The sequence below is a fragment of the Balaenoptera physalus genome, assembly GCF_965194825.1.
Source record: "Balaenoptera physalus genome assembly, chromosome: 9".
Taxonomy (NCBI): Eukaryota; Metazoa; Chordata; class Mammalia; order Artiodactyla; family Balaenopteridae; genus Balaenoptera; species Balaenoptera physalus.
The window spans coordinates 28,262,082-28,278,719 of NC_138888.1; the positions used below are offsets into that span (position 1 = coordinate 28,262,082).

Here is a 16,638-nt window from a genome sequence, read left to right on the forward strand (position 1 = left end):
TCCCTGAGCTCTGGGACTATCTCTTCTTTATTCTGCATCCATCATAGAATGTATCCTGCATAACAGATTCTCACAAGTTGTTTGTTAAATGCAAATGAAGTATTTAAAAGTCTTCCTACCACCAGTCTTTTAAATGGGTAAGACAGGTTGCATTTGTAAAATCTTTTTGGTTTCTAGATTAGCAGCAAGGAAATTTGTAGGTGCAGCAAATTATCGAGAGAAGATTCACAGTACTTTGACACCATGTGGGACTTTTCTCTTTGCTGGAAGTGAGGATGGTATAGTATATGTTTGGAACCCAGAAACAGGTAAATAATATTTCATTGAACTTAAAAATTTTTTTTGTTTTGTTTTTGATGAAGTATAAAAACTACCATTTTATGGAATAATTTTCAAGGAAATTCTGATTTCAGGTTCTCAGTTATGTTTTTCAAAATTGGAAAGCTGATAATGGAATTCAGCTGCAGTCTAAATTTATATTAAATTCTGTTCTTTATGGTTTTGATATCTTCATGGATTTAGAATTTCACATTGTAATTCAAGGTTTATTCTTTCCTTGCTGGTAATGAGATATTGTTGATCTTAGAGAAGTGTTTAATGAGGACTGTAATACAAAACACAGTGTTATAAACTGAATTTAAAGTACAACTAGGTATACAAATGGTTAACCATCTACATTTTTATTAGAAACAAACATACTCCTGTCAGTTTTGGATGTCTGAAACTTAATAGCAATTTTGCTGTAATTCAGTTTTTTTTCAATAACATAAACTATGATATTGGGCAGTTCATTTGTGCTTCACCTTGCTTTTTAAAAGAAAAGCCAAAACTACATAAACATTTTTTTTTAGCAGTAGAAAGAATTTTATAAAAGTTACTTTAAAGTTTATTTAATGAGCAGTATTTGACTTCAGCTTTTTATTTTCTTCATCTTTCCCTTTAGGCATTTTTGACTAGTCAGTTCACTTACAGTTTTGTTTTTTTTTTTCTTACTGTATTTTGATACTTCAGCATCAGTTCATAAGTGTTCATAAATCTCTTTTCCCCGGCAATCAGTGGAACTGGATACTTTGCTTTTTGAGTTCTGATTTTCAAACTTAAACTTCTGCTGTAGACCTCTCTTAGTCATTAATAATCATATGCATCTTTAAAGCAGATGGTACGTCAAACAGCCTCTGGAAGAAAAATAGAAAAAATTAATTCCTCACTAAACCTCTCCCAACCAGAGTTTCTTTAGTTTTAATCCTGACATTCCTCCCCTAGTTCTCCCTGGAGTTCTTTGTTAGCTGGCATTTGCTCAGCTCTGTCAGATCTCAGAGTCAGGTCTCTCTACTTCCAAGCTCTTTGTCTTTATTTTGTGCCTTGAATACCTCCGTGAAGAGGTTGGACTGAAAAGTAGGAAAAGGAGGGCCAACAGAATGAAAAATAAAGATAATTATTTAATATAGTGGTACTCAAATATTTATAAGTGTTTAAGGTGTTCATGTAAATAACGTGAGCTTTATCATTACTTACTATAAATCTTTTTTAATAAGCTACAGAATAATCTTCTAATGAGAAGTATCTGAGATGGTACAAATTATTGAATGTCTTTTCTTATTTAGGAGAACAAGTAGCAATGTATTCTGACCTGCCATTCAAGTCACCCATTCGAGATATTGCTTATCATCCACTTGAAAATATGGTTGCATTTTGTGCGTTTGGGCAGAATGAGCCAATTCTTCTATATATTTATGATTTCCATGGTAAGTCCACCACTTGATAAGAGGAGAATATTTAGAGTAACCTTTACATTTAGACTGAACCGGAAGTTATGAGCTCTGTGAAAACTGTCATCCTTTGTATTAACAAAGCTCTCTTGAATATACTATGAAAGCCAAGCAACTTAAAAAGATCATATTATTATTATAACATTTTATTTTTCCATGAGCACTATTAGTATGGAGTTTAAATATCATCAAAAGTACACATAATGGTTGTGCTCTTACGTTGTAATCACAGAAAGGTAGTCATCACTTCCTTTGTAAATCAATTTAAATAAATAAAATTCACCTAAAAATTATTTGGGAATATGTCTAAATTTAAAAGATTAAATAACATTTAGGAAGTCTGGATCTGTAATGTTTTTACTTGAATATTGAGTTAATTTTCCTATTCTTTGTTTTTCTTTTTTACTAAAGCACATAGTTTAAATAAGTTGTAATCTTGAGAGTTTCTTAACATAAAAAGAAGGCAAAAAAATCAAGCGTCAATGAAAATGAGATCTGGAATTAGAAATCTAACGCCTTTTTCTACTCTAAAATTACACTATTCTATAATTTTGGAAAATAATAAGGAAATAAAGACTTTGGACACATTTTTCAGAAATAATATGGCATTATTAGAATTATCTGGATTTATGCTATTTTTCATATATTTCTTTAATTTTTGTCCTGAAATTAGGATTTCATTGTTCTGCATGGTATTGATAGTGCTGACACTCTCAAAATTGCAGTTCCATTTTCTTCATATATTAATTATTGTACAAAAATAAATGGTTTTTATTACTCTCTTTGCTTTGTTTAGGATATCATTCACTGTTTTTGCTAAGCTAATATGGCTTCCACACAATGTCATAAATGCATAAATATGCAAATATGTATACAGGTAACATTGCTGTGGAACTATCTAGACAGAGTGTTTAAGTTAATGAAATGCAGGTGGTTAAGCTTACTGCATTAATACAGTGTGAACTGGTTAATGTTTGTGATAAGTGCTAAGTGTTAGACAATTGAGTTAAGCTCTAAACCTGAAGTTCTTGATCATAGTATGGATTTTTTTATGCCTTTAACAGGTGAATTATATTAGAAAATAATGTGTAAAATTGAGATTTATCCTGTTTTAAAGAATTTTACAAAGAAGAAATAATAAATTTCTCTGACACATATTCAGATTTACAGAACAGTATTACTGATGGTGGAATTGTTAAACAACACAATACCACTTACTATTACAAACAAATTTAGCAAAAGTAAACACTGCCTGACTATGGGAAAAGACAAGTGGATTTCTCAAATCATCCAGTGTCCAAGTTTGTTGTCTAGTTCAAACATATGTCCTGAAACAGGTCTTTCTTTCATACACTTTAAATCTTCACAGAAAGGAGAAGAGTTATACCTAATTACTTTGTAATGGGAATTGTTATATAGGAAATAGGCACTCAGTTATTTCCTCAAACTCTTCAGAAGTTTCACCACAGTTTTCATTGAATTTCTATTTTGCTTTTTAGGCTTTTGAAATTTTCACTACAAAATGCAGTTTAAAGCTCCAGTCTCATCTTTTTTCTTTAGTTTATTTTTTGTCTTTGATAGAAGTTCATCAGTAGATTAGCGCAGTTAGGTTTGTCCATTTGGTTTTGTGACAATAGACATTTAGACTAAGAAGTCCACTCTAGAAGCATAAGTAGAAAGAGCCAAGTGTTTAGGAGTTCAAAAACATTAGTTTTAGGCTCAGTTCTGTTTCTTTAGTGGCCTTGCACAAGCCTCTTGCCTTCCTGAAGCTCCATTTCCCTATCTAGTAAATGGTCCTACAACTACTAATTTCTGTCCTACCTAAGAGATTTTTTTGCGAGGGTGCTATGAGACAGGGACTGTGAAAGTACTTTGTAAGCTGATAAGCACTATACTAAAACAAACAAAAAAGATAAAGTGGGTTGTTACCATGCTCATCCAACCTGTATACAATTGACTCTATGGGAACTTATGTTTTAACATGCTGATAAGCCTCTCTGTGTGGAATGAAATGGAAAAAAAGGTTTTTTTCCCTTTCTTTCACTCTTTCTGTTGGTCAGCCTTTTCCTTTTATTTATTAGAGTGTGTACCTTTCTAGGTCAGTTGTATTAGAAAATAAATGCATAAAGTTAAGAACATTATGTTATGTCCACAGTATCTTGATGTAAATGAGGGATTTCCATGAGTGTTTTAGAAATTTAAATGTTCAGTTAATACACATATTAAATTAAAATATTTTGTGCAGTGTATTTAGAACACAATTTTTGATATGCTAACACACCTTTACAAACAAAACTCAAAATGTTTCAACACATTTTCCCAACTCTTTGCTGCCTATTTTTAAAAAGAAGCAGTTTAGGAAAAAGTTATGTGATCTCAAGCAATCCAAGATTTAGCACAGTTCTTGTGAATGGTGTATAACCATGAAAAAATGAAAAGTTGTTTCAGACTCTAAAATATTTTGCTCATTAAATACAGGCCAGAATCGTGAAGTCTTTAAATTTTTTCAATGAAAATTATAACATTTATTACTGACCTATTATACCTTTGCCTTATATTTTATTTATCTTTTAACACAGGACTATTTTGCTCACACTTTCTTGTCTGAAAATAAAGTTCACAAGTAGTTTTACATAAATGTTTTAACGGTAAAAAATTTGAAAGATACAAAACAGTTACATGATTTTTTAGATAGTATTTATCAGAGCAGCTGATACATTTAGGCAATTTTTAAGGAAAATGGAGTAAGCTCATTTTTTTTATCAGTTAAATAAGCTGTGAATGAGACCACAGTGGTAGCTAAATGTATCATCCATCTTTCAGTTCTAGCAAAATCTGTGAAGAGTCAGCAGGCATCTTTCCCTGTTAAGCATGTGTTCAGGTTGTGGTCTTTTGGGTCTTTCATTCTACTGACTTTTTGCTTTTTTTGGTAAGAAATATGATTTTTACTTTCAGAAGGCAGTTTTATTTGCCTGATTTTGAAAGGGTTAATCATCTAGTAATACAAAATTTAGTCACAGTGTACCACAAATAATGTACTTTTAGGATTCCCATAATAACAGAGTACTAGTCAGAGAAACGGCTTCTACTGAATTAAATTTATGAAGCTAGACTTCAGCAATTAATGTTCTGTTATTAATCAATACTTGTCTACCTCAATCTCTAGGATGCTGTTCTACATTTAATGATAATTTTGTCTAATACTTATAGAGCATCTTCCATGTTCCTGGTACTATTTTAAGCACTTTACCCATATTTTTTAAAGTTTTCACAATAATCTTATGAGGTAGGTATTATAATTATCCCCATTATGGGAGCCAGGACTTGGATCCATACAGTCTGGACTTGGAGTCCATACTCTCATTTGCTACACTAAACTGCCTTTTTAGCAGATTTCCTGAAATATTAGCTTTTGATTATCTAATATGCAAACTTTTTTTTTCTACAAAACCATTTATTCTATGCCTCTCCGTGGAGTATGTGATTTCTTTATATTATCTATACTTTGTGGGAAGCAGAGTTGGAGGCTTATTTGTCTTTTTATTACTGGTACCTAGTCTGAATACTGACACATATTGAATATACATGTAGTATTTTAAGCAGAATCAAGTCTTAATTTGGGAAGTTCTCAGCATTATACGGTAATCCCAGGTAATGAGCCTAATTTTTCACTAGGTGGCAGTATCTCCTGTGACTCAGTATTAACTCTGGAATGCTTTTCAGTCATAGTGTTTTAGGCAAAACAAATCTTCATTGAGCATTTATTGTGTGCCAAGTTGAACAGCGCTGTGAAACCCAGGAATCAGAACCATGCTCTTTTCCAATCTTTTGTGCTTCCTAAGTAGTTAATTAAACCTCTGGGAGAATTTTAGTTAAACTGAAAGGCAGTCTACCGTTGACACTAAACATGATTTTATTTATAGATCGTAGATTTATTAATGATCACCTGCATCGTCATTGTTGATAGGTTTATTTTTCACATTGTGACATGTTTTACCAGAAGTCAGGGCAATATATACCTTTACATTCCTATATAACTTGCTCAGTAACAAAAAGCCCATGGTGTTTACAAGGCCCTATGTCTAACATCCTACTTGCTATATTACTGATGTGCAATAAATACTTGAAATAAGAATTTAAAATCCCATAGAATAGCATTTTCCCCTTATATTTTATAAAAATATAGAATGAAAGGCATGATCAGTTAGTACATTTGGGGCTAATAATGATAGTGGTAGTAGTAGTAGCTAATATTTATCAAGTACTTATGCTGTCAAGCATTTATTTATTTATTTAGTAAGTATCCCCTACTCTCATGAGCATTTTACATGCATTATCTCATACAGTTCTCCCAAATCCCCACAAGATAGTTGCCATTATTATCCCCATTTTGCAGATGAAACTGAGGCACATGAGGAGCATGAAGTAATTTGCCTGAGGCCACACAATTGGTAAAATGACAACGCTTGCCAGGCTGTCTGACTCCAGAGCCCATGCTCTTAAAACATTAAGCTGTCTGCCACAGCTACTTATTTAGTCTTTGCATTTCCTATTTCAAGAAGTAACTTAAGAAGGTAGCCGAATATACCTGTGGTGAAATGTAGTGTTTGTTTTCAATTTAATATATAGGAAGACCCCTTAAGAGTAAAAGGAGCTTTGGTTGTCTAGTATCATTATTAATTGTTCACTCCTTTACAAATGTTGGTGGTAATTATAATGCATTAAGCCATTATATTCTCAATATAGTCCAAAATATGATTTTTCTTTATTATGTAATATTAAATTTTAATGTAACTACTTTTATAATATTTTTGCAATAAGGTAATGTCTAGTTGAAATAATTTTTTTTTTTTTTAAATAGGTTCTGTATTTTTTTTTTTTTTAAATTTATTTTTGGCTATGTTGGGTCTTCGTTTCTGTGCAAGGGCCTTCTCCAGTTGTGGCAAGTGGGGGCCACTCTTCATCGCGGTGCGCAGGCCTCTCACTATCGCGGCCTCTCCCGTTGCGGAGCACAGGCTCCAGACGCGCAGGCTCAGCAGCTGTGGCTCACGGGCCCAGCTGCTCCGTGGCATGTGGGATCTTCCCAGACCAGGGTTCGAACCCGTGTCCCCTGCATTAGCAGGCAGATTCGCAACCACTGTGCCACCAGGGAAGCCCTAGTTGAAATAAATTTAACATCTGTAGTTGAACGTATAATTTAATGGTGTTCTTGAAGTACTAATTATGAATGATTCAAAAGCAAACTCAGATGTTGTAATCCTCATACTTGGATAAGACTAGGCAGTAACATATATAACTGATTGTAGGTTAGAGTTTTAGATATCTATTATTAATTTAGTAGGAGAAATTGAGATAGAAATGCCAAATTTTAAGACATACTGAAGCTACCTATTTCTTGGTCATATCCTGAAGCATCTGTTTTAATATTCCACACATGAGGGATACTCTGATTGAAAGCTTATGTCATTCAAGGATTCAGGATGTATAGAAAACGTAGTCAACTTAATGACTTTGAGCACAAACCAGAGCCCTGAATTCCTCATCCAGGCATTTTCTTATGCTTACATTGGTGCTTTTTAAAGTACCCCTAGGGAACTTACCTGGTGGCGCAGTGGTTGGGAATCCGCCTGCCAATGCAGGGGACACGGGTTCGAGCCCTGGTCCGGGAGGATCCCACATGGCAGTGGAGCAACTAAGCCCGTGCGCCACAACTACTGAGGCTGCGCGTCTGGAGCCTGTGCTCCGCAACAAGAGAGGCCGCGATAGTGAGAGGCCCGCGCACCGCGATGAAGAGTGGCCCCCGCTCGCCGCAACTAGAGAAAGCCCTCGCACAGAAACGAAGACCCAACACAGCCAAAAATTAATTAATTAGTTAATTAAAAATAAATAAATAAAGTGCCCCCAAAAAGAAAAAGTGGTACAGTTCAAAATACACAACAGTGTGGAGGGAAAGACTGAAGTAGGAATTAGAGCATTTTGGTCCTAGACAAAATGCCATCACCTTCTATTTGACCCTGGTCAAAAAATTTATCATTTCTATATCTGTTTTTTCACCTGAAAATTTAAAATAATACCTGTTCTATTTTATCTCAGTGTCTTATCAAAGGATAAAATGAAACTAGAAAGCAAGGCATGGAGCATGGATATGTGAAGCAGGCTGCAGTAGGGAAATCCTAGCTATTTTCTGTAGCAGTATACGTGTCCCACACTTTCAGTTGAATAGCATGATGTGTGATGACTGATAATGGAATAGGAAGTCAACAAAACTACAATGCATGTACTTCAGGGGATTTGGAGATAGTTTATTATATTTTCGATGTTCAACGAATAGATTTGCTGAATGATGGTAGACCCTCTCCCATTTGGTTGGCTATGAGACATGAGTCTTTTACACTTTCTTGTATAGCTTTTTGAAGGTTTATTAGTGACACTTTATAAGTTCTACATGACATATAAAATATTTCAAGAAATACAAGATTATGAACAGGCCCTGAAATACACTCAGGCTACTAGAATTGAAGTATTACTCAGTAGAACTTCTTTGATCCATTGACGCAGTTTCTTAAGATTCGCTGAAGCAGGAACAAGTCAGGCCCAGTGAAATACAACAAAAAATCGTAAGCCCTTGAACATCCTTGTCTTAGTCAATTTGGACTGCTATAACAGAATACCAGAGACTAGATGGCTCATAAACAACAGACATTTCTTTCTCACAGTTTTGACGTCTGGGAAGTCCAAAATCAAAGCCCTCACTCTTTGTCCAATGAAAGCTCACTTTCTGGTTCATAAAGAGCGCCTTTAGCTGTACCCTCACATGGTACAGCTGAAGACCTCATTGGGGTCTTTTTTATAAGAGCACTAATCCCTTTCATCAGGGCTGTGCTCTCATGACCTAATCACCTCCCAAAGGCCCCATCTCCTAATACCATCACCTTGGGGGTTAGGATTCCAACATAGGGATTTTAGGGGAACACAACATTCAGACCACAGAGATTCTCTTCACACCGCAAGTGTGAGAGGAAGAGAAGGAGGGTGCTGCATAACTGCTGAATGCTAGGAATCTAGAGCCGTAGACCTACCAGCTTACAGTAATCATATTATAATTAGAAGTAGAAATATTGATAAGTAAATGAGGTAGCCAGTAAGATGACCATACACAGTAACAGGGGTATGTGTAATAGCAGATCTTGACCAAAGGTATTAAATGTTGAACCACAAAGAAATATTACTGTTAATATAGTGTAAGAAAAAGACCATGCTATTTTTTCATTGTGCTTTATTATAAAGTCAATAACATAAGTACACATAGGTTTTAATAATAACAAACCTTGTATTATTTTCAAATGCAAAGGGCACAGAATTGAAATATCTTATTTCCTCCATTCTTCCTCCTATAAAGATAAAGATCTCCTGAGGAAAACCACATTATTTTTTTATAATTGTTTAAGGCCAGAACATACACAGAAGCACTGAACTTACTATATAAATCAGGAAAGAGTGTCAGTTATGAAAACATTTTAAGAATTTTTTTAATCGTGTAAAGTCTAGAATCCCAAATTACAGGTGATAGTAGGTAAATTTAGAAGTATTTTGATGGATATAGGAAGGAAAGGAAATTGCATTTCCTTTAAGCAAATGTAGTTGCCACCTCTGTGTTCTCAGCACCATGTCCATTGCTCTGCTGTACCACTTAGCACATAGCAGTAATTTCTTGTTGACCTCCAAAAATTCAGACCCCCAAGAGCGGGGCAGTGCTTTTGTATGCCCAGAGCCTGCTCTAGTGCACTCCTCTGAGAGTCATGAAAGGATAGGGATGAGACTTAAAATTGTGAGTTTTAAACATATTAGGTTAGAGCTAAGTTTTAAACATACAAAGTTAAATTAGTACAAGGAAGAGAAAATGACTAAGTGAAGAAATACAGTTACCTAATTGCACCATCATTCTCTAACCATGGCCTCTATGAAAATGATTTAGAAACCTTTGAACTGTTAGAAGCGTAGAGCTTGAAGGAATTTCAGAAATCATCTATTATAACCTATTTTACAGGGAAATAATCTGTATAGTCTTACACAAATAGGTATTTGTGGAGGGCTGGGGAGGGGAAAGAATGCAAGAACTTGACAGCAGCTTGTTTGTAGTTTGTAGTATCTGAGAAACTAGGTCTTTATGAATATTTCTGCAGATTTTTTTTATGGCTGTCTTCGCAGAACTAGAGGTGCTAAAGATAAGGTAGGGTGTTAATTTGCCTCCTTGAAATCCAGTCAGATGGCTTTTGTATAGAAAATTCCCTTTAGACAACATGAACAAGTATTCATAATTGTTTGGGGTTTATTTTTGTCATCTGTATCCATTTAGGCCATTTTAATCTTTTCTGAAAGGTATCCTTAATGCCTGGAAAAATAGATAAATACTTAGGCAATTGCCTTTTGTTATTTTTTACTAGTTAAATAAATTCCTTTTTTAAAAAATTAAAATAATACATGTTTAGCATAGCATAATACTTAGAAAATACAGTTTGGCAAAAAGAGTAAGGTAAATACCCAAATCCTACTGTCCCGTATAACTGTTGCTTATATCAGCCTCTGTGCTTCTAACGTGTACTCACCCACTCAGGGCTTGAGGTGAAATTGTAGTTGTGTATCTGGCAAGTACAAAAACATAGGGAGTCAGAAAATGCCATTAAATAGTTAAACCCAGTTTTACTTTCCATTCTAGTAGCAAAAACCAATGAAATGTTAAGAGGACAATTTTGAAAAGCAAATCAGGCAAAGATCATGGAACGTGATTTTTACGCGTTGATTCATTCATCCCTGACCCATCTACTAAAGTCAAACCTCCAGTCCATTGAGCACTCTTCTTTTACAGCTTCAAAGTTTCTCTTTGTTCTTTAAACAATCTTTTATTTGAGGTAAGTAAATGTTCTGAGTGCTATGAAAAGAAGTCCAAACTATATACTGAAAAATAGTAGTCAAACCCACAAAAATCTAAGTGTAGGCACAGCTACACTTCCATCTGAAAACAGTAATTGGTACTGAGGAACGTGCATCACTGCAAGGGTGGGCTGTAAGCAGGTCTTCTCCCTCAGTTACGTCCCCTGGTTCTTAACCACCATCAAGGTCTGCAGGGAGAGAGCCCCAGTTATCATTGAGCTGTTCTTCACTTAGAACATGTGAATGAAGTAGTACATGAATATAAAGATCAGAGACCTAAATTTTTTTGTAGGTGCTATTTCAAATTCATGCTTCGTGAAACCAAGGTTGATAACTAAAAAAAAAAAGTGATCATCCTTTTGTATATTCATTTTATTGCTTTATAAACTTTTTTCTTCCAATTAATAATATATTATGAACAATTTTCTGTCATGATAATTATACATCTGTACATAATTTTAGTGGCTGAATTCCCTTTCTTTAAATGAATACACCATAATTTAAACAACTATTGTTGCATAATTCCACTATTATATGTTTTTCAGTATTTTAAAGAACACTTCAGTACACATCTGGCTACCCTTACTCAGTTTGTTCCGTGGGAACAAATATCTTGAGGTACAGTGGGATAGTTGAACAAGCAATAAAAGAAGCATCACTTTCTAATTTGCCTTCTTCCTCTTATTTCTTCCTTAATTAGTAGTGAAGTTGGATATATAGTTCTCCTTTTTGTGAATTTTCTGTAATGGTCATTTGCCCATTTTTCTGTTGGATTATTCATTTTTAATTGATTTTATGGGGACTCTTTGAATATTAACTCCTATCACTTTTTTGTGAGCAGTTTTATTGAGGTGTAATTGACATACAATAAACTGCATATATTTTAAATGTACACCCTGATAAGTCAACACATATTTATATACTTGTGAGACTATCACCTCAACCAAGATAATGAACACATCCATCATCCCCCAGAGTTAACTTTGTGCTCCTTGGTCATCTCTCCCTACCTCCCCCTCCTGCCAGACAAACACTATGAATTAATTTGCATTTTCTAGAACTGTATATGAGTGCAACAGTATATACCACGTACTTTTTTTGGTCTGTCTTCTTTCACTCATAATTACTTTGAAGTTAATTTGTGTTTTAGAGTTTATCAATAGTTCCTTTTTATTTCTGAGTATTACTTTATTGTATTGATATATCACAGTTTGTTTTTCCATTCACCTGTTGATGGGCATTTGGGTTTTATCCAGTTTTTAGCTATTACAAGTAAAGGTGCTGTGAATATTCATTTACAAGTGTTTGTATAAACATATGCTTTTATTTCTCTTGAATAAATACCTAAAAATAGAAGCGCTGGATCCCAGCGCGGACGTATGTTTAAGAAGCTGCCAGACTGTTCTCTAAAGTGGTTGTGCTGCTTAACCTTGCCACCACTAGTCTGTATTTCAGTATCTCCGTATCCTTGCTAAATTTGAAATGGCCAGTCTTTTAAATTTTAGCCCTTGTAATAGGTATGCTGTGCTATTTCATTGTGGTTTTAATTTGCTTATCCTTAATGACTAATGATGTTAAGCACCTTTTCATGTGCTTATTTACCATCCATGTATCTTCTTCACTGAATCATCTGTTCAGATCTTTTGCCCATTTGTAAAACTGGCTTGTTTGCTTTCTGATTATTGAATTTTGAGAGTTAGGTTTCTTATATACAAGTGATGCTCTATCAGATATATGATTTGCAAATATTTCTCCCAGCCTTTGGCTTTTCTTCTAATTGTCTTATGAGTTTGAAAGAACAGACGTTTGAAATTTTTATGAAGTCCAAAATTGTCAATTTTTTCTTTTATGGATTTTTAAATTATATAATTGTATAATCAAGAAAATACTTTTAAATGATTACTTTTTATTTTTTCTCCTTTGTACTTACAGGCATTTAAAATTTTTCAAATTCATTTATTTAAATGATCAAATGAGATAATGTATGTGAAAGCATCCTAAAAATCAAAAAGTACAATACAGGTGCTAATACCCTCGTCGTCGTCGTCATCATCATCATCATCATCAAAAACATTCACCCTTTGAGCCATCTATTCCACTCTGGGGTATTAAATCCAAAGAAAGGATTCTTTTAAACACTAAATTATGAAAGTACTTACGCATAGCCTATAATGAGGGAGAACAGAAAACATTGTAAATATTTAGCAATAGGAGAATACATAAATAAACTATGGCGCTTCCTTAGATGAGACATTGTAAAGCATTTATAAATGGTAATTACATAGTTGTAGAAATATGCAAAAACTTACATTTAAATTGAAAAACTGTTCAATTGTGTTTACACTATGATATCTTAAATAAACTGTACATATGAATAAAGATAGGGGTATGAAGATATGAAAACAGTTGTTTTAAGGAAATGGGTTTGTGACTAATTATTTTTATTGTTTTTGTGTTTTCTTTAATTCTGTTATACTATGCCTTTGATGTTTTATATTGTGTTTTCTGTATGCATCTCTTCAAAGTTAGAGTCCCCTTCCAATGTGTTATGTTTACCAGACCAAGATACTGCATGGTCTTCAAGGCTCAATTATACTACCTGACATGAAGTTATCTATGAAATTATTATATTTCCTTCCTTATGGTTTACAGTATTTAATAATTTCACATTTTGTTCATCATGTTGTATTATTATTACCCAGTATCTAAAATGTATTATGTACTTTCTGATCATTCCTTTAATGCTACAGTTTCATGGCTTAATTATTTCATTATGCTTTTGCCATGATTATTTGAACTAATTATGGACTAATTTTTCCAGTTGCCCAGCAGGAGGCTGAAATGTTCAAACACTACAGTGGAACATTTCCATTACCTGGAATACACCAAAGTCAAGATGCTTTATGCACCTGCCCTAGACTGCCTCATCAGGGCTCTTTTCAGATTGATGACTATGTCCGCACTGAAAATTCTTCAATGAAGATGCAGCAAGTGAAACAGAGGATTGATTCTGTCACAGTATGTTTACTTATTTTATGCAGTTGAGAAGTTGGAAACTTTAAAACCATTTCAATTCTGTTTTACATTGCCATGCCAATAAATATTAACTGAACGAAGTAGTTACTTAAAACTAGGCTTTCTTATACTTTTATAGTTCCTTTCTGGTACTTGTTCTAAAATCACTAACTGCAGTAAACAAACTGAACTTAGGATAATCTATTAGGCTTTCCTGACTTGATATCTCTGTAAAGATCAGCCCAGGACTTGTTTCTGTATTTTAAAGTATATGTGTGTATACGCATATATACAACATGCAGACACGCACACACAGCAAATACCAGCCTGGGAAAATGTCTACATAAAATGTATAAATGGAACAACCTTCTTAATATGCAAGAACTAAATAATAAAGAAAATAATGAGACTTCAACAAAGAAATGGATAAAAGAAATAAACATGTACTTTCAAAAAGAGTAGGTACAAATGTCTCCTAAGCATATTTTAAAGTTCTATCTCACTTCAGAGAAAAGTAGTGCCACAGAAACCAGATATTGCCTGTAAAACTGGAAAATAGATGATGAAAATCAGGAGGAAGATGCTTGGTTAAAAGTCGTGTGGTATTCTGTTGGTGATAAATTACTATGCAGTGTTTCTCAAAGATAAGTGGTAAAATGTATTGAGAAGCTTGAACATCCTTAAAAATACTTAGGCTCTTTGACCCTAATAGTTCTTTTAGTGAGAATTAGCCTGAGCTCCTTGAAGACAGGGACTTTGCAGGCTTGTTGCGTTCCCCCTTGTGGCACAGTGCCTGGCACTTAATAAATATCATCCTTTCCCCTCCTCCTTTGATAGGGATATTGACCAGTTTTAAACCCAACATAGGAGGAACTACATCGAGACATCTTTTAGTTCTGACTGTACTTTCTTCCTCTCTCCTTTCCTTTCTTTAGAAAGTTAGAGAGTGTGGAGTATACCAGAGTGCAGATCACTCAGACAACGGGTTCAGCTTTAGTTGGAATATGGGGGAAATTTTTTTATATTTCTCAGTATAAATTTTAGAATAATATGACTATAAATTAATATTTCAGTGTTGTGAGACTTTATATTTTAACATTTTAAAATAATTGAATAATGAATGTGTTCCAGATTTTAAAAGGAGGTATGAATAGATAAATGGAGTTCTAAAAATTAGAGAAAAATATTTATTCACTAGGAAAAAAAATGGCCCTTGTCTAAAATCTTGCATGGCAAAATGATTTCATCTACAGACTTAAGAGCAACTCACAGACAGATATATAAAAACAAGTTTCCTACAATCTGTCAATCTTTACACTGTAAAACTTAACATCCTGGAATCACCTTGGGCTTGTAGCTTTTCTCCTGCATCATCTTTTATAGCTGTCATCCTCAGATAAATGAAACGAAAGTAGATGTAAAAGAAAAATAAAGTCAGAAAAATATTTTTTAAGATATGAAATCAACGGCAAGGGGAAAGTAAATTGATAATTTATTATAAGAGAAAAACTTGTTTCTCATAGAATCATTGATTTATTTAGCTTTTACTAAACTTTTCCTTTTAAAAATTATGCTTTGGGATTGAGGTAGATTGAGGCTGCCTTTGGAAATGAAAGCTTTGTCTATTTGCTGTGGTTTTTGAAAAACCATATATTTCCTGTGTTAAGAGAATTCTCTGAACTTTTTTTTCAAATGCTATCTGCAGTGTATTTTCTCTGAGAATGTATGTAGTATATATGGGAATCAAAACAAAATGTCATCTTTGTTCCCACGGAAGCTCCATTCTTTTTATGTTTTGCAAGCATTTAGGTTGACTGGATTCTCACCTTTTGTCACAATGCCTTTTCTCTTGTTTCCTAAGCTGTGTTTTGGTAGACCCTAAATTCCTTTTCCTGTTAGGTTTGTTACTTAGTCTAAAAGTCTCTGTCACTGGTCTTCTATGTAGAAGTCTAATAGAGAAGACTATATTACTTCTATATTGTAGAAGACTGTATCCCTGGAGATACTCCTTTCTTTGTAACCACAAAAGGAATGTTCTTCTGATAAAACACAGTTCAAGTTTAGGGTATGATTTGTGTGTGTGTGAATTGCATAATAAATTCAGTTCCTCAGGTATTTCATAGGTGTTTACTCATGAATGAGAAAAGGATGCCAAAAATAGATAATTTTCTGTTCTTGGTAGCTTTATCATTTACTCAAAATAAAACTCATTTAACTGTTTCGTATTTAATAGAGCCGACTTTGTGCTACTGCTGCAGCAATACCTAAAAGGCTCTGCAATCCAGATAAGACCTCACGGGTAGACAGTATCTTGAGAGCAGTGACACAACCCTTTCTAAGGTTTCAAACCCAGAAATTTGGTCTTATTAGTGTAAACGGAGCTGCTCAGAATCTGGGGTACCTGGTAGTAGTAAACAGTTCCACAGAAAGTTGATTTATAAACGTAAACATCTTATAATGAAAGGTATACCTCTCCAGCTGCTTGAGCACTCAAGACCACTCGCGCTTTTAAAAATTAACCCAATATCTGGGTCAGTGATCACAGAGCTGATTGTTAAGCAGAGTCATAGGAATAGGGATTGAATGGGTTTTAAAATGTTTTATGCCAGTTTTGAAAAAAAAAGATTAATTTTCTCTACCTCACAGGAGATTTCACTTTATAATAATTGGTGATAATTAACATCTGTTTATTTATGAGTAGAAACTGACATAATGAATTCCTGGTACTGTGCTAAGTGTTTTATGTGTTCACTGTATTTAATCCTCAAAACCATCCTATAATGTGGATGCTAGTATTATCCCCATTTTACAGAAGATGAAGTTGAGGCTTACAGAGATCAAGCAATATTGCCAAGGTCACACAGATGGAAACATTGGAGCTGAGATTCGGTCCAGGCAATCAGAATCTCATGCCCACAGTCAG

At 34.0% G+C, this 16,638-nt stretch overlaps 1 protein-coding gene across 25 annotated transcripts in view; it reads left to right on the forward strand.

The window, feature by feature from the left end:
• The window catches only part of AHI1 (Abelson helper integration site 1), a 224,297-nt gene that overhangs the window by 62,684 nt on the left and 144,975 nt on the right, over positions 1 to 16,638 (forward strand). For all 25 annotated transcript variants that reach the window (XR_014267260.1, XR_014267261.1, XR_014267262.1 and 22 more), the window contains 3 exons: positions 178 to 308; positions 1,605 to 1,745; positions 13,522 to 13,718. Coding sequence is in view for 16 of the 25 variants with exons in the window: in XM_082474460.1 (XP_082330586.1) it covers positions 178 to 308; positions 1,605 to 1,745; positions 13,522 to 13,718 (469 nt within the window). In the remaining 9 variants the exon portion in view is untranslated. The remainder of the gene's footprint in view (positions 1 to 177; positions 309 to 1,604; positions 1,746 to 13,521; positions 13,719 to 16,638) is intronic.